A 23775-nucleotide genomic window follows, 5' to 3' on the forward strand; every position below is an offset into this window, starting at 1 on the left:
TTGTGGCTCATCACGGCCGCTGTAGTTTCTGAACGTTCAATAAACGACAAACTTGGACTAATTACCTCGTTCTTTGTGAGAATACATCATTTACAACAAATATCAAAACACAGTAAATATTTTACATTACGTATTTAACAAACAAATGGCTTCTACCACGATAATTATGTGAAATTTAATTAATTGTCCAATTGTGCTGTTGGGCTCAGAGTCTGAGAGGCCTTTTCTTTATCAAACAATTTTTTTGCCTCTTATTTAGTGGAAATATTGATGCTGATGAGATTTTCTCCAAAATAATAACCTTTTTCAACCTTTATAGCTCCACTGTTGAAAATGAGGCTCTAACATTCACAAATGACAGTGAAATAAAATCCAGTCCAACATCTGGTTTGAGGTGATTCCACTTTAAGCTGTTGGAGGAAAAACATCCCAACTTCAGAAGATGAGCTTTAACCTAACAGAGCTCTCTGGTTCCTCCTGTCAGTATGAGTGTCAGGGTGAGGAGGCGCCATGTTAGGAAGAGAAGTGGAAGCTGCAGGATCTTCAGAACAAACAGGTCATGATGCTGGGCTACTGATTATCCCTCAGTCTGGACACAGGATCAATAGAACCAGTTTAAAAGCTAAAACGAATGGCCAGATATGGAAAACTGGGATGCACTCCATGCCATGATGTTCAGAATTTAGGTCTGAAATACAGCTTTATTTTGTAGCAAATCAAAAGCTTTTTTTGCTAAGCTTTTATTGCTTCGCAAAAGAATTAATCAGCACAGAAACTCCAAAGGACACAAAGAAACTATATATATATATATATATATATATATATATATATATATATATAATCCTTATATATATATATAATCCTTATATATATATAAGGATTCCTTATCCTTATGTGGATAAGGAATCCTTTATGTGGATTCCTTATCCACATAAAGGTGGATAAGGAATGAAGACTGGATGGATAAGGAGGAAGGGATCTGGGATGTAAGTTGGACATGGGATGAGGGAGGACATACGTGAGGATAAGGATGGAATAACGGGAATCAAAGGTAGGGATCGTGGAAAGAGGCAGAAATGAAGGATGAAAGAGGCAGTAAGATGAAGAAGGTGGGGATGAGAGATGGAGGACAAGATAATGGATGGGGAGTGACAGGAGAAGGGATTCAGAAAGTAGGGATTGTGAATAAAGGAGGCAAAATAAAAAGACCAGGAAGAACGGAGGGAGGATGTAGGATGCAGGATGCAGGAAATGATGGTGGAGGGAGGAAGGAAGGAGAGGATTCAGAGGCGGTGTAATGTTATGGTTACTTGTAGAATTTTCTCATTTAATCTGAACAAAATGTCAATTACATAGTGTGTAAAGAACTAGATGTTGACCAAAGTGCTGTACAATTCAGCTAAAGGACAAAAGAAAAATATTTTAAAGAGACTCAAGAAAGTTTAGTGGAATGAAAAACTGTGACAGAAAAATGGACACGAAAAGAAGCAAAAAAAAAAATAGAAAGATTCAGTATGTTTGCATATATACATGTATGCATAACATAAATATACAAATATACTCCACCACTGTCGATATTTGTATTTTTCTACTTTTTAACAGTAAATAGAACAATTTTCCCATTCCCACCTCTTCCTTTATTAATATTTTAATAATGATAAAAAAACCCCTGTTGTTTACATGCGGTAAGATTTACCTCTATACAAAAGAATAAACTTTAACAGAGTCATTTTCACCTACACCAGAGCTTTGATCACTTTACATCAATAAACATGAGATTTTCATCCTGAACAGTGGTAGGATGAATAATATCAAACTAAATTCATATTTGTCTAGCACATTTTCTGTTTTCTTCTGTGAAAGCTTGCAGTTTGAGGAATCTAATTAAATTCTGAAACTGTCTCGATGTCAGAACAGTGTCAGCAGAGGAAGAGGAAAGCTGTGGAAATAATCATTCGTTTTTTCTATAAATTCTGGGTACATTAGCTAAGTGTTTATCTTTTTTTTTCTTGCCGTATTTTGCCCATTTGTTTGGCAGTCCATAATTAAGAGGCTGCCTCATTTCCGCGGGCACCAGTGCATGCCTTTAGTGCTAATTTCTCATCACGCTTGAGGAATGAAGTCACTGAAACCGAGGCTTCGCAGCGAGCCGGCGCTGCAGAGCGACATCTTTTTTTTTTTTTTTTTTACACCCCAACCCACCAACTGACAATCAGGCAGCTCTCCACTCATCCTTTAATTTACAGCTGCACCACTTCCAACAACAGCTCAGCATCTTTGCGGCAGTTCGGGGTGGGGGGGGATCTTTTGTCACCACATTGGATGATGCGTTCACGGATTTTAGATCTCGTTCACTTCTTTCTGGGAATAGTCCCATTGATTTTCGCGATAGGAGGACAGGAACCATTTTGGAGGGTTATTTTTTCTTTTTTTCTTTTTAAGTTTTTGTGGGTGCAGAATGTTTCAGCACCACGGTCAGTGACAGTGACTGTGTGAAACTGACGAGGTGTGGAAGTGTGTGCGTGCGGTTAAAACTGTTCTCACCACCGCTAACTAATAGAAGGAAGAGAAGTGTTGGCTGTGAAAGGGGGAAAATAAAAAGTGTTAAGAGATGAAAAACTAAACCTCTCTTTCGTCTCCAACAGTGTGATCATGCCTGCCTTTGATTACTTTATAATAAACCAGTTTTATTGTATCTGCGTCTCCCCTTGGCTTCTTTTGTATTTTCCCCATCCTTTGTCTTTAGGTGAACAGCCATGTTTCTACAGGCTTGCAGTCATGCCATGCTACTCTCTCCTGATGGATTGAAAGCTTAGGGTATGCTAATCAAACCCAGCTCTAAACGTCTCAACGTCATCATTGATGCGTTTTGTGTATTCCCTGGTTTTCTTGATGCTTCCAATTCGACAACTTTCGCTAAATTCCATTCAATCCCCGTTTGTGACTTCTGAAGGCAAGTGCTTGTTTTGGACTTCATTTAGCAGGCTAAATACAAATTGTCTTCACACACAAAATCCACTAGTTAGAATCACGTATCCCCATCCTTCTATTCTGATGAAGTGCTTTTTCAAGCCGCAGTAGATTAAACAGGTCTAACCGAAGACTGAATTCGCCCGTGACTAACAATGCAAAGTGAATAGAAGTTTATCCTCATATCTCTTGACCCCATCGGATTCGCTGCGCCCCGTTTCTCCCAGGCGGCTGAATTATCAACCGTGGAGCGCCACTTTACCATAAAGCGCTCCAACCAGATTGTTTTGTACACTCTCCCCTCTCAGCAGAAAGGAGACTAATGAATATTTATCGATTCGTCGGGTCAAGCTGTAATATCCACTCTTCTCCCTCCTCACCCCCCAGCATGGCGCGACACGAGCTTCCGCCCCTCATGTACATGGCAGGGCATTCATCACAGGGGCCAGGATCGTTTACGTCTGGGCTGTGCGCCACCTGCCACACAGCCGGCCCCCCACCAGATCTGCCCGCGTCTTCATTAACCACGCTTGTGTTAGCCGGGCGTGGAGATGGTGTCCTGTCCATTTTAGTCAGACACTGCTGAAATACTAAATGCCTTCAGAAGAACTAGTGAATGACTCTTGTTTGTCATTTTTTTTCTCATCTCGGGATGTTTTTAAATAATAGAAGTTAATTTCTACTTATGAGTAGATGCAGAATCGCTCAAAATGCTTTGAAAAGGATACCCAAGTTTTTACGATCTGGTTTATTCAAGACAGACTATATCTCCCAAGTCTAACCAAGATTGATTATTCAAGAAAAAAATTAAAAAGTTATTTTTTTCCCCTTTCACCAGATTTGTTAGCATTTTAAAGCAAAAGGCTTACAGGACAGCTTTGATCACCTTTACGACAGTTTTGGTATTGCTACTGTTAGCCTTTTGTGTCTAGACAAAGGGAGAAGGTGGAAATCCTGAGAAAACGACATTTTTGACTATTATTTTGTCTATTACTCAAAATTATCTCCAAATTACAAAAATGTGAAAGGAAAGAAGTCACCTTTGTGCAACATCAGCAAAATAACAAAAATACCACAATGACAGTAAAAGAGAAAAGAACCTAGTCTGATAAAGAATTTCTGAATGCATAAATGTACAACTTTTATATAAGTTGTACAAATTTCACAGGAAGAGAAGCAATTGGCTTAATATTTAAAAGGCACACACTCACAACTCTACATAATGGAGCTCATTTATGTACAAACTAGTATCCTTGAATAAAGCTAACATCTGCAGATCTGCTCTATATCTTAGGACTGTTTCAAATTAGCCCCCTACTGGAGAGAGGTGGTAACAAGCAACTCAACTACGGATATACAGTTCACAGTAACGGCATCAGTTTCTTTTTGTTTCTGTTGGAACGTTTGCATTGCAGCTGCATGGAAAGAATATTAATAAAAAGAACACTGATACTACCAGTCTCCAACCACAGTCAAGACAGTAAAATGATAACCTGGTCCAAAAAAGAAAGAAATATTTACTACAAATAATGTTGCCAGCAAAAAAGCAGTGACCAGACATTAGCTTTTGTGATGTAGGCCATCTATTGAAAACAGATTGGAATCGTGTCATGGAAGCGGTGAGTTTTTCCATCTGAAGAATAAATATGACAGGTCCAAATCATGACTGGCAACTTGTCCATCTCACCCAACAACCGCTTTAGATAAACACCAGCCTCACAAGCAGGTACAGATAACGAACGGAAAACTTTTCTGGACCAGACATTTTCATTACGTTGTACTTTGGCCAGTGGATGTCATTAAATGCCTGCATACTGTGGCCAGGCTGTATAATCCCCACTGGACAAAACAAAAATCGATCACTTTCTAATACTCATCCCCAAAACTGAGCCCCGACCAAACATGATGAAGTCAATCTGAGCTTTCACTGCCCGAGGCGTTTTGATGCTGCTGATCCAGCTCTTCCTCATTTTACCTTTAAAGCTGTCAACAGCTGCCAATATGGGCTGTCGTGGCATTCCACCAAGATGGCAGAAGTGATCAATGGTGTGTCAGTGAGCGGTTTCAGGGCTTTGTAATATAGGAGACATCAGATGAGGAGCACAGATGGGGCCTCAAAACTTCTACATTAAACATGGAACCTAATTCACAGAGGCACACGACACTTGACACTGCGGTTACTATGCATATTCATCCACTAAGCTACAGGAGTATTACTATTTTCATTATTGTTGCTCTCCAAATTTCCCCCTTCATTGCCAAAATGAGCTAAAGCGGCACTAAGTGCCTGAAAAAAAAAGATGTTCCGTCATCCAACTCCACAAGTCATGCAATTTTCTAAGCTTGGGAAGCGCATTAGTCAGTGCTTTGAAATCGAAGTTAAACTGTGGAAGATCACAACCCACATTTAAAAGTGATAGATTTCTGAATCAAGCTTCCAAAACAGCAAATTAACATAAACCCACCGCCAATAAATAAAAGACACGAACAAAATATAATCAGTTGCATTTTCCTGTAACTAAAATGTGATGGGTGCCAGCAAGTGTTGCTCGAGTTATTCTTTGACATTTTTGCATAATGGATGCTTTCCGCCTTTGATTAAATCAATAAATACTGGATTTATCATTTTAAAACATATTTGAAAAAGACAACAGAAATGAATACAGCGTGAGATTTTGCTCCCGCAATAAAAGCATCAACATATTTTAAAGGCTTTTTACATTTCTTTACCAATAGTTATACAGAGGGTTTCGTCTGTACCTCCTCTTTTCAAACTGGTATAGAAGCTGTATTTAAGCTGTGACTCCTATAGTCAGCACACCATATAGTCTTTTTAGAAAATCCACAGCTTTGCGAGTGTCATGAATATTTCATCACAAAATATGTAAAGCCGTGAAGCCCAGCTTGGACCCCGTAGCTCATCTACAGTAACTTTGACATCTTTACTAATCAAGCGGCAGCAATAAGTGAACGCACAGCTTGCTGAGCTGGAGATTTACTGCTAACATGACAGGCTGATGGAGTAAGAGACGCGCAGCAGCAGTTCCCCTCCCCACGCAAACACACGGCCCACACCAGACGGAAAACGCTCCTTCAACGTCGTCTCGTGAGTAGCAGCTACGTTTTGTTCGACGTTTTCAAGGCACGGTAAATCTTGTTCGATACGGCTCGTGACGTTAACTGTTCCGTGGAAATGTGAACGCCGTTTCACTGAGGGACGGACAGCAGCGCGTTGTTTGTGTTAAAGCCGGAGACCAATACATTTGTTACAAAAATTGATATACACCTAAACCAGCGTTTGAGCCTCATTTCATCCCTCGTTAATTATTAATAATTCAGCTGGTCACAGGAAACATGAGCACGGTTTAATCATCCAGTCGGGTAACTTTATAAGACCGAATTTCACTGGGACATTTTTACATTGCACTAAAAATATATTCATGAGATAAAGTGAAATGTTTACCACATTTTTTCTAACAGTTTTGGGATTATAGCATTGGGGTGGTTGGGAAGAAAAAAGAAGTAGCAAATAAGGTCAGTGTTTTTATATAAGCAAAATATTTTTATCAGAAGTCTGCATGGTCGTGAAATTTTGTTTTGCTATAAAATAGTTAGAGTAGGAAAAATATATAGCTGTTGGAAAAACATTGTCTGTTAGCGTAGCCATTTGCAACCTAGCTTTAGCAGCTTGATGTTTCTCTCCACAAACCTAAATTGCTAACAGTGTTTTGTTAGCACTTTGTTTTTTGGTGGAGACAAAAATAGAGTTAATAGGATAGGTTATTGCCACCCGACGTAACTGTGTACAAATTAGCGTTAGCATTGCAGCACAGGTAGCTGCTACAATTAGAAAATTGGTAGTTTAAAAAAGTTACAGCTGAAGTATCGGGGTTGAGAAAACAATGCTATGGCTACCTCATCTGGATTTCTCTTACTCCTTCAGAAAGCGTCTTCTCTTTTGGTTGCCCCAACAGGTCAATCCAGTGCCTTATTGGGCAGTCAGCTAGTTTTATTTAAAAGTATGTTTTTGTTTTTCTCTCTGAGTAAAAAAAAATAAAATCAGTTTTGCTGCAAGTGCTGTTCTTAAAGAAACACACACACAAAAGCTGTGTAATCTCCCTCCATGATCTCAATTCATGGAGACAATTCTCTGCCCTTGTTTTTTCATCACACACCCACAGGTGAAACTCACGAGCCTAATCAAGGTATGGTGGTGCATTTGCTACTGCAGGACATTTGAGCACCAAAAAGAGGACAGTTACACCATCTTTAGAATTAGACTCACAGTGATGCTGATTTTTTTTTTTTACCTGTTCACAGTTTTATCCCCTTTGCAAAAAAAAAAAAATTAAAATCTCAGACTTTGCGTTTCTTCCAAATTTTCTGTTTTGAAAAATTGCCCAAAACTTACAGTTTGGATTCATTAAACTGTAATAAATTTGTAGTTTAATAGTCCTAAAAATATTTTAGGAGATATAAGCCAGGCATAGGTGTTTTCCTTGTCAGAAAAAGATTTTGTATATAAAATTTACTTCTTATCCCATAAACTCCAGACCTTTTCAGAAACAGATTTATCAAGTTTTGTAAAATAACACCCCCACCCCCCTTATTTTCTCAGAAAATAGATGACTGCCTTCATTATACCATGTTAAATAAATAATGGTGTGAATTTTATGTAGTCCATCTATGCAATGCAATGCTTCTGAACAATTTCAATCTCTCTACAATAAACTATGACTAGCTGTAGTAAGCCAAAATGTAAAACATGAAACGCGAATGAGGAAATTAAAGTTTGTGTTTCAACAGACGGCATTCACGTGTCACAGGAGTTTGCATGCTTTAATCAAGGCAGAAAACACTTTTGAAATGATTTATCATTATTATTTCTAATTTTGTGCAACATGAACGTGAAAAGCTTCTACCAGGTTTACTTCAACAATGACAGAGTGGAAACCTGCTGAGAATGGATGATTTTTTTACATGTGCAAAAAACAAAGACTTTAGGAATACTGTTTATTTCATCTAAATGTTAATTAAAATGATTTGATCTGGCCCACATTCCCATATGATTCCTTTGAGCAGAGGAACAAGTTTCTTTCTCTGAACAAGCCTCTCTGACGTTCTGAGTTGATGTCGAGATATTTCTTTAGCTGCGTTAAAATTTAATGCGCTGCTGCGCGGGAACCACAAACTCTGTAAGAGCCGGTCTTACAAGCCATGAATTGAATTATTAAATGCTGTGACAGCCTACTAAATGATGTTTAAGAAATTTAAGCGCAGACCGAATTTCTGTGCAGCTGATGGTTGTGGCTAAAAATACATTTCTTTTTCAAATGCGCAGAGCAGTCGCAAGTCAGAATGGAAGAGTGTGTGTAGATGGCGCAGCCTCTTTTCCTCCAGGCTGTGGCCGCACTTCATCATTTAGTAAAGCAAGGGTGATTTAATACTCTTGCTATTACTTATTCATGCAGAAAAAAACAGAAACACAGAAATGATTTGTAGGGTCTTCCGTAATTTCCCTCTTCTAAAGCAGCCAAAGCTGTCAAGAGAATGGATTTAGCCATTTGTTGTTACAGTTTAACCTGTGAGGACACGTCTGTCTCCAGCTATTTCTCGGACCATCAGTTTTTCCCCAAAACAAAAACCTACAGAAAACACTCCGAAGACCTAACATCTGCAGAGGGATTTTCAAACTTGTACTGCTACAGCATGTAGTGCTATGCAAGTTATAGTAAACTCTATTGAATTTTGTTGGGAGTTTTACAGCAAATTTGGCAGAGTTTGATCAACGCTGTGCTGAGTCTGTTTGGTCCTTCTCAGAATAGTTTAACTCAACAATAAGCTGTTGAGTAGCTTTAACCATTTTGAGTGTTAAAATGACTCAATCGCTTCCTGAAATTACTCTGAAAGAGTTAAATTAACACCAATTCTGAGGAGGACCAAATAGTCAGCACATTTAGCTCTACTAAATTTGTAGCACACTAGCGTGAATCAGTACACAATTTAATAGGGTTAAAAAAATAAATAAAAAAAACTGTATTGTTTTGTTTTAGAACTATAATTCTAAAAAATGAGGTATTGATGCCAAGGAAACCATCAAATAGGTCAGTAATGAAACTACTGAGAAGAATACACCAAGTTTAGGCCATAAAACAATGTCAGAAAAAGAAAATCGAAATCCCTCTTCCTAAAATAAAGACTAAATAAAGTTATAGTTACAAACTCTGTTGTATTTTGTTGGAATTTTATGTAATTTTGTACAGCATCACTAAGACCAAGGAAAACGTCAGGTCAATAATAAAACTGCTGAGAAGATTACAACAGGGTTAGGTCATAAAACAAGCAAATACATAAAACAAACTCAATTCATCTTCCTAAAATAAAGACTTTAGCACAATGGCAAAAATACAAAGACATGGCTGTCCGTTTAAACTGACAAGATGAGCAAAGAGATCAAAACACTTGAGATTGAAGCAGAATTCAACTTTCAACAATTAAACAAGACAACAATCACAAACTTACAGCCCAGAGAGCTTCAGTAGAATGGTTCAGAATCAAATGTACTTGTGTTAGAACAGCCTAGACAAATTCCAAGGCTGTTGATTTAAGAGCTGAATACAAATACCTTTTTAAATTTAACGATGAATCATTTTGCTTCTACTTGGCAATTTTGTTCCTCTAGGTCAGGGGTGGGTAATCCTGGTCCTCGAGGGCCGGTGTCCTGTAACTCTTAGATGTCTCCCTGGTCCAACACACCTGAATCCAACAGCTGAATCACCTCCTCAGTTCAGTCAGGTTCTCCAGAGTCCTGCTAACGACCTTATTATTTGACTCTGGTGTGTTGAAGTAGAGACGCATCTAAAAGTTGCAGGAGTCCGACCCTCGAGGCCTGGAGTTGCCCACCCCTGCTCTAGGTGTCACCCTGCTTCATAAAGTTTTGTGGTTAAAACATGTCAAAATGGGAATCAACGACTTAGTAAGGATCTGCATTATTATCCTTATCACATCACATTTAGATATAAATTGGCACAATGGTAAATTAAACAACCTCTGCAGTGAGAGGAACTAATGGAAGTTGTAGCTGGCAGTTTGGTGAGGGAAGGGAGACAGCCGCCCTCCCTCCCTGATTCCTTCCAGAACACAGGCAGACGTAACGCGTCTCCTGAATAGAAGCAGTTCCATTACTCTCTGTCAGCTGTCCCCACTTCCCTCCGAGACATTCATCTACAGACGTAATGACCAAAGAAAAGAGCAAGACGCTGATCTGTCAGAATGATTCACTGTCAATTCAGCAGGCTTTTGATAAAAGTCTGAGTGTTGCACCAGTCGGGTACATTGTCCAAACCTTCCTTTTTTTTATATTCTCCATATTGAGAGATGACACAGGGATGATTAGGAATAACTGTCAGGACTTGACTTTTCAGGAAGAAAGAACGTAATTAGTTTTTTTATACGTTGGACTGATGAAGACCGTCTTAGCTTGTGATCCGTCTCTGTCCAGTACAAGAAGGAAAGCTGCCTTTGAATCTGTGTATGTTGTGGTGTCTGCATTTGAATTGGACTCTGATTGACAATGAATAACAGTTCAAAATTCACCTTGACGTCAGGGAGCCAATGAGGTTCCAATGGGGTTCCAGTGGGTTTTCAATGAGGTTCCAATGGGTTTTCAATGAGGTTCCAATAGGGTTCCAGTGGGTTTTCAATGAGGTTCCAGTGGGTTTTCAATGAGGTTCCAATAGGGTTCCAGTGGGTTTTCAATGAGGTTCCAGTGGGTTTTCAATGAGGTTCCAATGGGTTTTCAATGAGGTTCCAATGAGGTTCCAAAGGGTTTTCAATGAGGTTCCAATGGGGTTCCAATAAGGTTTCAAAGGGTTTTCAATGAGATTCCAATAGGGTTCCAGTGAGGTTCCAATGGGTCTTCAATGAGGTTCCAATAGGGTTCCAATGGGGTTCCAATTGGGTTTCCAATGGGGTTCCAATGGGTCTTCAATGAGGTTCCAATGGGGTTCCAATAAGGTTCCAAAGGGTTTTCAATGAGGTTCCAATAGGGTTCCAATGGGCTTCCAATGAGGTTCCAATAGGGTTCCAATGGGTCTTCAATGAGGTTCCAATAGGGTTCCAGTGGGTTTTCAATGGGGTTCCAGTGGGTTTTCAATGAGGTTCCAATGGGGTTCCAGTGGGTTTTCAATGAGGTTCCAATGGGTTTTCAATGGGGTTCCAGTGGGTTTTCAATGAGGTTCCAATGGGTTTTCAATGAGGTTTCAATGAGGTTCCAATGAGGTTCCAAAGGGTTTTCAATGAGGTTCCAATAGGGTTCCAATAAGGTTCCAAAGGGTTTTCAATGAGGTTCCAATGGGGTTCCAATAAGGTTTCAAAGGGTTTTCAATGAGATTCCAATAGGGTTCCAGTGAGGTTCCAATGGGTCTTCAGTGTGGTTCCAATGGGGTTCCAATTGGGTTTCCAATGGGGTTCCAATGGGTCTTCAATGAGGTTCCAATAAGGTTCCAAAGGGTTTTCAATGAGGTTCCAATAGGGTTCCAATGGGCTTCCAATGAGGTTCCAATAGGGTTCCAATGGGTCTTCAATGAGGTTCCAATAGGGTTCCAATGGGGTTCCAATAAGGTTCCAAAGGGTTTTCAATGAGGTTCCAATAGGGTTCCAATGGGTCTTCAATGAGGTTCCAATGGGCTTCCAATAGGGTTCCAGTGGGGTTTCCAATGGAGTTCCATGCAGATGAATGTTTTCCAAAATGACTTAGGACTGAAAACCTTGGTTGACAGCAGTGTTTCATCTCCACATTTTCCTACAAGATGAACATGCAATTTTTTTTTTTTTTTTTTTTTTTTTGAAGTTGCCATGTTTTTATCCAGCAAATTTATTTCCGTAATGTCAAATTGTGCAATTATCTGGCCGATGGAAACACAGCTACTGTCTATCTGTTATTGTTGCCTCCCAAGTGAGAGTTGTACTTGGAAATATTAGGTGATTATTTTCAGGGAGGGAAAGAGAGTCTAGATTTTGACAACACATTCAGCTTGTTCAGTTCGACTGTGGCAGCACATCTGTAAACAAAGCCCGCTCACTGCCAAGTCCTTCCCTGAACATAATAAAAGAGCTCCCAATAAACAGAAATAGAAGAGAAGCTTTGTGTGCAGTCCAAACAGAGGAGTTGAGAGTATTAAAGCTTAAAAGAGCTGCATGCACCTTCAACACGAACACAACCACACGCCAAATCTTGTTCTTCTCAGCATATATGCTTACAAGGAATGCCAACTTAAACTTTAATAACAATAATAACAATCATATCCATTTATTGTAGCCCAAAATACACTCAACCATGTTCTTTTCATGATGGCGTGCAAGAAAAGTATCAGAGCAGCTGCCACATAACAGTCAAAAATGAAAAATGCAGCTGAGAGTTGCTGATGAGTGATGTCATGTCTGGAGTATCAAACTGTGAATCAAGCACTGCTCAACCGGGTCAAAAATGGTACCATTAGAGTCTGCAGACTGAAGCTGAAAGGAAGATTTATTTGGTGATTTATCCAGTGAGTAGAATGTGGAGGGGAAACATTGTCTGAGAGAGGTAGTTTGGATGATATAGCTACATTATTTTGACATTGGGCGTATTAGTTTGGTACTACTTGCTCACTGTTTGCTTAAGCTTGACTACTTGCCACACTTTTTGTAGGAATGTCAGACAATGAGGGGGGGAAAAAAGGTTGCGTTTCTTTTTGTACATATACGGTGGCAATATCCTGCCAAAACAAACAAAAACCCCAGCACACGACACGAGCATAGGTACGCATGCAGAAACCAGAAATTGTAAAAAAAAAATAAAAAAAAAATAGCATAAAAATGTTTCTACTGGTAGCAAGTTACTTCATCATAAATGATGGAGTGAGCAGCTTGTCATTATTTAAAAAGCCATTTAACGTTGAATGATTCAACAGGATCAGGCTGTGAGAGAGTTCTGCAGGAAGCATGACACATAATTTTAACCAATGCTCTGAGTCACCGCAGAGACCATCTTTAAACTTCTTTGGGAAATATTTGGCATGAGCTACAAAGGAAAAGATGTAGTAGTGTGACCATAAACAGGATTCTGGGAAATAAACCACTCTTAATGCAGATGGATGTGCCACAACAAAGGAGTATAGTAATTAAAGGTAAAGCAGACCCAAAGCAGCATGAAAGTATTACATTACAAATTTGTCAGGAGCCAAATGCTACCGGTTTACCGTATCATGCTACAGTTCAGGTAATACCACTGGCGTCATTCCAGCTAAAGACCAATGTGAAGACTGCAGTAGCATCCTTATTGATAAATTAGACAATAATGAAATGGTGGAGGCAAAATAACTCATTTTACAAGAGGATTACTGCCGTTGCCGCCATTTGCTTAAGCTTGGCTATAATTTCAGAACCCATCATGGTTTAACGGTCACAGTAAAATGATTTGCAGCTCAAATCTATTTGCGCATAAACCTAATAGAAAGTTGCTCATCCGCCTTCATGTTTATTAATGCCGTCAGTTTCATTTCATGCGCTCCTTGGGATGTCCTTGACCTGAATCCAAACAAAGCTAAACTGGTCTCTATTGTTTTGGCGAGGGAGGGGGGTTGTTTGTTTTTTTTTCCACAGAGCTATTGGGGAAATTTAGGATTTTGAGAAAAATCCAGTTTCAGAAATGTTCAGTTTCAAAAAGACTTTAAACTTTTTCAGAATGAGACAACCGTTTTTAATATATTCCATTACGATCATGTGACATCATAGCATAAATAAATGTAAATATATAAATACAAATTGTATGTTAGGCTGTGTCTTCCCCGGGATGTTCAGGGGAAAATTTCTTGGACACCATTTAAAGGTTCCGAAGAGTGTGGGAAATTTCTGAGGTTGTATGAATACAATAGGAATAATGTGTTAAGTTAAGCGATTGGATATTTACACATTTATAGTGAGCTGCTAAATATTATAACATGCATTTATATTAATGCATTCTGTATATAAGTAGTGAAATTATGGGATCTGGTCTGCCCCAGTGAGCGAGTGATGGTCTAATCCTTTCTCAGCAGAGCCCTTTGTAGTTTGACTGACACAAGGTGATTGCTGCTGTTGTAAAGCTTGACCCACCTCTCTTTCGTGAAGACGTGTTGAATGTGGAAATATAAAACACTTGTTGCTTTAACCACACTCGACCCGTGTCATCATCTGCTCTGTAATCCAGCCACTAAATAAAAACCCAGAGAAGCCAGCTGCCTTCAGAGGTCACGTAATAAATACAGGTCTCCTGTGAAGGTGTCGGAAGTCTGTTTTAGTGAACAGAAATACACGGCTTATGGGGGAAATCTTACCACAGGTCAACTACTGGTCATGTTTGGCTGTATGGGACAGCAGCAAGAAGAAAGAAATTGCTGGAAGTAAAACTATGCAGTTTGATGTGAACCACGAAAGGGGTATGGCAAACTTGTGAAGAATGTTTTCTGGTCAGATTAGTTCAAAAGTGACCAGTTTTGACCTACATGAAAAACAGCATCTATGGGAGAAATTAGGACACACGGTGGAGGTAGGATAATGCTGTATGTTCACCTTTCACTGGGAGAACAACCCCTAGCCAGAGATACAATGGAACGGCCAAGTCAAAGTCCAGACCTAAATACAATTGAGGATTTTTCTTCCAATCAAACTAATGAGATTTAAAAAAAACATGTATATGAACATAGGTCATTGTGAACATTTTGAAGAAAATTACCATTTGACAACACAATGAAAACATGGTGGTGGCACCTTCATGATTTGGGAATGCTGTAGTTTAGCAGGTTCAGGGATGTGGATACAAGGTTTACCGAAAGGTGAATGGAGTTAAATTCAGGTAAATTAAAGAAAATGTTGCAGTTGGGGAAAAAGAGATTAGACTCTTACCCCAACAGAATGAAGATTTCATATAAATCTTAAAAAACAAAAAACAAACCCTCCACACATTTCATATTTTTATTTTTAAACAGTTTTGAAAACTATATATTATTTTACATCCACTCTATATTCACATTGGTCACGTTGGTCCATCATGTTAAAAAACAAGACAAAAATGTGAAAAGATTCGAGGGGCATGAATATTTTTCCATGATGCTATATACATTATGACCGACAGTTTACAAAATATAGCGAGAGATTATAAATCCACACAATGTTTCAGCCGCTTGAAGAGCTTCCTGAAAGTCGCGCGCTGACTGGAAATAAGGTAAGTGGCGCCATTATGTGGTGTAATGCAAAATTACAGTCTGGTGGACATAATCAGATGGATAATGTATCAGCTATCTCGTAAATTGATGCGTAAAAGTTAACTCTAAGGGGCTCGAAGGCGTCAGAAAATAAATTAAATTCAAATCAATTCACAATAAATGTCTCGAGGAACTTCACAAAAAAAAAAAAAACCTGAAAAATAATGTTTCAGAGAAATCATCCAACTGATATAGTTATCAAACAGTACAGTAAGCTCAATTATTCAAAGTAGGAAATACAGCAGATTACATTGAGTCATTTACCTAAAAACAACAAAGCTGTCTTCATTCTAGCCATAAATTCAGATGCTCAAATGTTGATTAGGATAAATAGCTTTCTATTTTTGTAATAGTAATAATAATAATAACTATATCGGTTTATTTTAAGCTGATTATTATTATTATTATTATTAGCTTTCATTCGTTCTTCCGTTTCATCTTCAATGACCGCGAACCTCCAAAGTCAAACTAAGCGCAACAGGCGGCATTTCCCCCATCGCGCAATTATCGCGCGCGCTGATCGCGCCTTCATTAAACAGGGGTCAGAGCGCGAGCGTCGGAGCGCAGTTACCCAGAACAGCTCTGAGTTCATGCATCACGTTTCCTGGACGGAGTTCCTGAGGGAGGGCCCGAGCGGAGAGGGGAAGAGAAGCAGGCATGGGAAAGTTCTCCCCACTTTTTCCGAGTACAGCGGATCTTTTATAAAGAAGGCAACAGCACATTTCAAGCGGCGTAACATCAGCAGTACACAGCAGAGGGACTCGGAACCGGTGAGGAGACATAAAGCGCTTTAAGAGAGAGAAAGGTAAGAAGGTTCACCTGGATAAGAAAAAAAATAATAATAAAAAATACGGATGGAAATGTGAGAGCATTATGAAGTGTGAACTCTCTTTTATCGTGATTGAATAAAGGTTGTGGTTTATGTTTACAGCGAAAGGCAGGTGAAAGTTTCATTTTTGCGTTTTAATAACATTTTTAAGGATAATTCCTGTAGAAGGCTTTTGATCTCATTGTAATAGGCGACACTGTATCTTATTTCAATCCCCTTAGTAAATTTTAAAGTTTCAGTGGGAGAAATGACTGGTTTCAATGCCTTCATTCAGTCTAGTTTTGCTTTCTGAGTTGAACCAGGCTCTTACTTCTTATGTGACTTTTTGGTGATTGATAAAAACTTGACTTTTTTAAATGTAGTTTGGCAACTATGTTACTGGTATAAACATGCACAACGTTTTCAGAAAGCTGTGCTTTCAAAACTAACAATTTCTATCATGGCATTTCTCTATAAGTCCTTAGGGAGATTTCAAAAAGAAAGTAAGGCACACATTGTCATTTTTATTTCAATTTCTCACCAGTTTACTTACTTTAGTGTACATGTGCAAATGCACCATTCCTACAGGCATCACTAGAATAACCTACAAATAGTTTTGTGTAAAATCTAGAAGCCCTAGAAGCAGTTGGAAGATTTGTTTTTACATTTTTTTTTTCTTTGTTGTTATTGTAAGATGAACTTTAGCCATGCTGTGTTTTTAACTGTAATGTAACCAGTGACGTTTGTAAGACCGAAACAAGAAACAATTGAGGCTCCAAACAGCCTAAGCCTACATGTCGTGATGTTTCTACAGTTTAATATCCAGCTATTAAAATGACAGAAAATGTGCCTGAAATGACCTAAAGTTTGATTGCGGGAGCAAGAAATAACATGTCAGCATTTAGATTTGTATGTCATTTATCTTTTCATCAGGATTGTTACTGATGTGTGTTTAAAACTGTCTCCTTTACATTGCTTAAAATTAAACATCAGTTAATAAAAGCATCTGAGAGTGTAATTTTCTACACATTTTTATTGTAAGAGGAACTGTTATCATGTTGTGTAATAGAGTGTAATTTTAAAGCAACATTACCACTATGTGTCACGACTCACTACATGCCACAGGAATCTTTTTTATTAAAACCATTAAAGTGTTTCAAAGTGTCTGGAGGTTTTTGAAAAGTTTACAAAACTGCTGAGCCCCAACAGCTAAAAGTCCTGTTAACTGGAAGCCAGAGAAAGAGCTACAGGTATATTTTCTCCAGCTTTTTAAAATCATGAACCTCTGTCCCTCCCCCACCTGTTGCTACGCACTGCTACTCAGCTAGTTTAGATGCTACTATTTACGTGTTGTTGCTTATTTTGGGATTCTTTCCTGGGAACAAAAAAGTTGTGAATACCATAAATATAGGGAGCAACTATAAACAAAGATATTTAAATGGATATAGTGTTAATATTAAGGTGTGTGACAGTTAATTCTATAATTGTATCCAAGCAAAAGGAATGAGATCACTTTTACTGATGTAGCTTATCAAAACAATAAATAATATAGGCATTATTGTAAGAGCAATAAGAAATATTTTATATAATTTCAGTAGCAGCAGGATCATTTTACGCTTTAATTTTGTGTTAACTCAGTGATACTGTAATATTTTCATTTAGGTTTAGTATATTTATTATTCTCATACCAGCCTACTCAAAGGTACATTGTCAGCAAATTCCTCCTGTGAATTTTCCCAGAAACAGCAAAGTTACTACAATATTATCGTATCCCAGTTGCTTGGCAGCCCATTGTCTCCTCGTCCTGTCATAGGAGTTTTTATTTTCACATATGAAGAGTTATTTCTTCCCTGAGATTGAAGAAATAACATAAAAACATTAATAGCATAAACAAATAGACAAGCATCACAGCAAAGCCTGAACTCCCCCACACAGGATGTTTATTCAGATGTGTGTGTGCATGTATGCGAGCGTTTGTGTGTGTGCGCGTGCGTGTGTGTGTGTGTGTGTGTGTGTTGCCCTTTGAGCAAGCTGCTGTGTCATTCAACAATGTCCAACATCCTCCGTTTCCCAACATCCTCACAGGTCAGGACAATACTTTATTGAATTCAGCCACAGTACGCCGCGTTACACATTACTTACCCTCATTACCTGACTCACCAAACGCATAAATGGCCAGTAGTCGTGTTCTGTAAAAAGGGATAACGGCCTCTCTTTGGACGGGTCCTTCAAAGTTTAGTCGTAAACAGTTGCAGCGCTCCCTACTCCCGCTCACATAAAATGCTAAGTTTAGTGCCATATGTTTTTGTTTTAGTTGGTTTTAGTGTATGGAAGCGTTACTCCTCTGCAGCTCGATGAAGAGGGCCCAGAGCCCCCTGAGAACAGTGTGAGCTCATGGAAGAACTAATAAGGCACCGCCGCCAGATACGCACGCTCTTTCATGGAGAAGGAACCATTATGCTGAAAAGGTTGGAGAAAATTAGCTTGTTTGTTACTTACAGAATAAAACAACCCGCTGCTTTTTTCTTTTTTTTTTTCCTTTTCTCGAAAACCGGTGAGAATTCTGTCATGGAAATAAAATGTACCAATTAAAATGTAATTGGTACATTTTTAAGCCAGTCCTCACAGCGTATCTGGGCTGCGTGCCCTTAAAAATTAAACTCCTGCAACAAATGCAACACATCTTGCATGTAAAAGGATATTGTCCACTTACATCTAATTGCTTAATCTAATTTCTTTGTCCCCCTCCCCCTCCAAACTCGTGAGATTAGTCCAAAAAAGCTTTCACTGTCCATGGTTTCAAAGTTTGTCTTCACCCCACACGCAGTCAGGATTTAGGACCCACATGCTGATTTTAGAACCTCTTTGAGAAAAAAAAAAAAGAAAAAATTCCACTGGAAAGTTTTGCATGCTGTAAAAATAGCCATAAGTTGGAATGTTTTCAGATGCATTTTAGAATATGCATTTGGTGCATATAGTGTATTTTTTTTTTTACCTAATTAGACATTTTTCCCTCCCCCCCAAATTAAACTTAGAACCATTACCTTTTCGAGGCTTTACTGTGTCAGTGTTTATGTCCGTCATTACCTGTAAGCGTTGTATTCTTTGAACTTTGCTCCAGCATGGAGTTCTGAACAACGTTGAATGGGTTGCTCTGTGTATCTTGCAGCCCGGTCCTCGTTGCAGTAGAACATCCCCCACACAACGACTCCAGGGGTTCCTGTAATGAAGGGATTCTCAGTATCTGGGGTTCTTAACAGTCTTTGTAGAGAAAGTGAGCTTTTCATTTTGGCACTCCGCATTCCCGTGTTCCACGTCTTTTATATTCCTCTCAATAGTTTGTGTGCCTTTAAATGTGCAGCATTATGTGTTTTCTAGGAACATAGTACCGTTTTATAGCATAATCAAGTAACTATGTTAACTTCGGGTATAAAGATGCTATGTGCCTTAAAAGAAATGTGACTTTCTGCTTTGACGCTGTCAAATTGGGCCTCCGTCTCACAACAGTGCTCCTCTATTAACTTTTTTTGCAACGTTTTTCCCCGGCGTTGCACAGAGAAGCAGCTCCTATAATGAGCTCAGCAGATGCGCAGTTCCACCAGTTGTTTGCTAACTGCTGCTGGCTAGTCTGAAGGAGCTGAGCTGAGCGGAGGAGTTGAGACTCGGACTGCTCTGTGTGGTGGAAGTTTGGTAGCTAAGAAGCCACAGCTCAGAGGGGAGATTTGTCCTCGAGAGCCACACAAGGTGTTTTTTCACAGCTGGACGGTTGCCGTGGAGATTAAAGGATTTCTCAAACGTGCATAAAAGAATTAAGGCAACACTCCACATGCGCTTTTGATGAGGGAATAACATTGTAACAAAGTTGATTTTACATGATGCTGCCCTTTAAGGTATCCCATTGACGCCCCCCCCCCCCCCCTCCACTAACTTCCCATTATTATATCAATAATTAGTTTTTTTCCAAGTCTGTTTTTTCCCAAATTTGTTTGAGGGTCTGAAACTTGAGACATAAAAGCAAAAACAGCAGATATGTGAAAGGAGCAAAACCTTTTTCACAGCTTCATGTAAAGATGATGATGTCACAGCCAGTCATTGTATACAAAGCTAATTGTTCTCTATGCGAAAAGCCTCTCTTGTGGAAGTTTGTTGAAAGGACGTATGGCTGTTTATTGGTAATGGGAAAAGAAAACCTAAAGTGAGCACTCTTACTTTGGCCCAACAATCCTTTTTACACTGGAAAAATAGACAAGCTCAGTGAAAATAAACAGGTGAAAAGAGTAGATTTAGATTTAGCCCATTGTGAAACATTCTCTCAATTTGAAACACTTGTTGCCCTGAAATTATGTAAATCTTGGCTTCAAGAGAGGGAACAGCCACAGGCTGCAGGATGTTGACACGACACAGTTCATGTCACTGGTAAAACAAACAGCTGTAACACAGTCGGTCGCAAGATCATCAAAGCAACTTTGCCAGATTAAGGTGAGCTTGGGCCGGCCAAAGGGTTCTTTTAAATCCCTAGATAGGTTGCCGGTTTGATACGGCTGCAACCTGCAGCTCTCGGACAACATTTCTTATATCTTTCTTCTGCTTTCAACTTATGAAGTTATATTAAAGTGACAAACTATGCTGTCAGTACATTCAGTTTGCTTTGGCAATTATGCATTGATGCCAGAGTTTTATGATCACTCTTAAAGCATTTTTCGGTGCTTTTTCGACGAATGTGCTCATTTACAGATATAAAACTGGAAATAACTGGTGTGAGTCGCTAACCTTAACAAGTGAAATGGAAAAGTGGTAAAAAAGTTACTATAAATAAACTTTGGATTTCAGTGACGGTAACCACAGTTTTATATAACCAGGTCATCTTGACCCCATTACTTGGTTTGACTTAGCAGGTAGATTTAAAAAGTCAGGAGCTATTATCATGTTGAGAGTCTGGTTCCTTGCCAAGAGGATTTTTGTATGTAGATGGTTGAAACTTGGGCACAGTTGGGTGTTCTAACAGGACAAACATCCCAAACACACATCAATTTTTTTTAAGGGATAATCATAATATTAAGCTTCTGGAATGCTACAAACCTAGCATGGCCATCGCCTTTCTGCGTTATTCTGCACAATTCTAATCTCTCTTTACAGCTCAGACTGGGATTTCTCCCATTCACTTGGATTCCTCCAGTAGAATTTCAACCGGGCTGATCAGCAAACAAAAGGAGAAGTTGCAAACGATGTCAATTTTCTGCGCTGTTCTAGTCTGCCTGTAGGTTTTAGAAATGGCAGCACTTATCCAAATATTAGTAGGCGTGTATGCCTATGTTTGAACTTATATGTATAACTTTGTATAACTCGACACAGCTCTGGAAAAGAACAGTACAAAGGCATAGTTAAAATCAACAATATTCATTCCCATTGTTGTATTGGTAACATTATCTCTGAGGGGAGTTGGCTAAATAAATTTAAATTGGAAAAAAAAATTAAAAAAATTCTGCTTTAAAAAGTATTTTCTTTCAGTACATTTTCAGGGAACATTTAGTCATAGTTTTTGGGTTGATTTTGATTTTCTAATGTGTCTCATTGCCTCCCATCTATAATCTGTCCCTCTCAGGAGCAGAGGATGTCCAGAGCTGACTGGTCCTTCCTGGAACACCTGCTGGAGGAGGGCCAAGAGTACTCAACTGCTATTGGTCGGATCTGGCTCACTGTACTATTCCTGTTTCGCATTCTGGTCCTGGGAACAGCTGCTGAATCGGCGTGGGATGACGAGCAAGCCGACTTTGTCTGCAACACGAAGCAGCCCGGTTGCACTTCCGTGTGCTACGACAAAGCCTTCCCCATATCCCACTTCCGCTACTTTGTCCTCCAGGTCATCTTCGTCTCGACTCCTTCCATCTTCTATTATGGATACGTGGCCATCAGAGGTGGGAAGGACCCAAAAGCCAAGGAGGGCAAAGGTGAAAGCGGGAGTAAAAAATGTGAAACTGTGAAAGAAAGGGAGGATACCAGCGTGACTAAAAAGACTGCAGAGCAGAAAGAGAAAGAAAACAGTTGTGGGAAAGGGATAGTGCCTAAAAAGGCATCTAGTGAAGCTCCGAAATTGAAAGGGAGGCTTCTGAGGGCATATGCGTTCAGCATCCTCCTAAAGGTCCTCTTGGAGGCGGGATTTATCGCCGGACTTTGGTTCCTTTATGACGGCTTCTTCATTGCAGCCAAGTTTGAGTGCACGAGATTCCCGTGTCCTCATACGGTGGACTGCTTCGTCTCTCGGCCCACGGAGAAGACCATCTTCACCGTCTACTCTCAGGTGATAGCCGGCATCTCCCTTCTGCTCAACCTGATTGAACTCATCCATCTATTGATCCTAGCCTTTTCCTATCGCCTAGAGAAGTGGGATGAGGACTGCCTACCTCTAAGAAAGCAGGTACAAGTAACTCCAGCACTACGAATGGAGACGCTCCAGGTTTATAACACCAGCAGGGACATCAACATCCCCACACAGGGCAGGGAAGCTAAATTACCGGGCAACCCCTGCGAAAGCTATGCCGAAACGGTAATAGAAGTGAACTGGGATGCAGGAGAGACCAGGGATAACTTGCTTCCAAGCTACATGAACTGCATGAAATCCGCTGGAAAAGCAAGTTCCAAAAGATGCAGTCATTCGAAACATTCAGATCACACAGGGACGGATATGAAAGGTGCCCATAATGGACATGCAAAAAATCAGAAACAATATGTTTGATTGTAGCTCGGTGTACTTTTTTTCCTTTGGTTTTTGACGTTTCTGCACATGACACTTAACAAACAGGAGTGCACAGTTTGAAGGAAAGCAGTATAACAACCACTGCACTGTGAACTCCATGCCTCAGAGGCACAGACATTTGCAGGGGTTTTTTTGATAAACAAATCTATTCAAAATGAAGCATTTTGAGAACACTCTGCCAAAGGCGAAATAAAAATGTGACTCTATAATGAGATTTAAGTCATAAGATGCCTCCCTGCTAAGTTTAATAGCAAAGTGATGTGGAAAAAACAGGCCGAGGGGTCTGGCAAAGGGAGCTACTAAGTGTTTATGCAAGAAAATTTAGATTTAAACGTACTCTTCTGAGATTTGCACTGAAACCCCAAGAGTCTTCTGGAACTTTGCTCTCTACTAATGGATTTGTGCTCTCTGTGGAATGCACTGGTCTCTGGACCCTGCTCGGCTCCCAGAGGGATAATTGCGGCATGGATGAAGGCACGCATGCATGCACGCACACAATATGCTCGTCTCCTTTCGCCCAGTGAGTTCCGGTCAATCAAAAGTTGGAGATGTGGCCTTGGAAGGCGAGGGGTTGGAAGTGGGAAGAGAAGCCAAAAGATTGGGATTTGTGGGATGGAGAAACAGTAATGGTGACCGTAGCATTTCAGCTATGAAGAGACTGGAGGAAGTGACCATGCTGCGTGTGATAGCATTAATGTGAACCTACGGATGGAAACTTCAATAAGCAATAGCTGCAGAGCCATCCAGAAATACACCTCTTTGCAATTTGTTGTTTAACAACCACAAACGTCAATGTTGGGATTTTATTGATTTGACCTATTTCCTGTGTAAATATATATATATATATATATATATATATATATATATATATATATACACACACATAAAAAAAACCATGCAGTTTTGATTACCCTGAATACAGCATCCCCATAGTAAAACAAGGTGGTGGTAGTGTCATG

General features: G+C 39.5%; 2 protein-coding genes across 5 annotated transcripts in view; one reads left to right on the forward strand and one right to left on the reverse strand.

The window, feature by feature from the left end:
* dlgap3 (discs, large (Drosophila) homolog-associated protein 3) overlaps nt 1-19549 on the reverse strand; it is a 190789-nt gene extending 171240 nt beyond the window's left edge. For all 4 annotated transcript variants that reach the window (XM_008421515.3, XM_081612618.1, XM_081612617.1 and 1 more), the window contains exon 1: nt 19150-19549. The gene's annotated coding sequence lies outside the window, so the exon portion shown is untranslated. The remainder of the gene's footprint in view (nt 1-19149) is intronic.
* gja4 (gap junction protein alpha 4) lies at nt 15805-23684 on the forward strand. The gene is made up of 2 exons (XM_008421591.3): nt 15805-16059; nt 21665-23684. The coding sequence occupies exon 2, from the start codon at nt 21674-21676 to the stop codon at nt 22793-22795; it is 1122 nt and encodes a 373-aa protein (XP_008419813.2). The 5' UTR covers nt 15805-16059; nt 21665-21673; the 3' UTR covers nt 22796-23684.
* Nucleotides 23685-23775: the final 91 nt, after the last annotated feature.

This window comes from Poecilia reticulata, chromosome 11 (assembly GCF_904066995.2).
Source record: "Poecilia reticulata chromosome 11, P_reticulata-male-v2, whole genome shotgun sequence".
NCBI lineage: Eukaryota > Metazoa > Chordata > Actinopteri > Cyprinodontiformes > Poeciliidae > Poecilia > Poecilia reticulata.

Bases quoted from the DNA above. Each gene is read 5' to 3' on its own strand.
- gja4 (XM_008421591.3), top strand. From the start codon at position 21,674: ATGTCCAGAGCTGACTGGTCCTTCCTGGAACACCTGCTGGAGGAGGGC.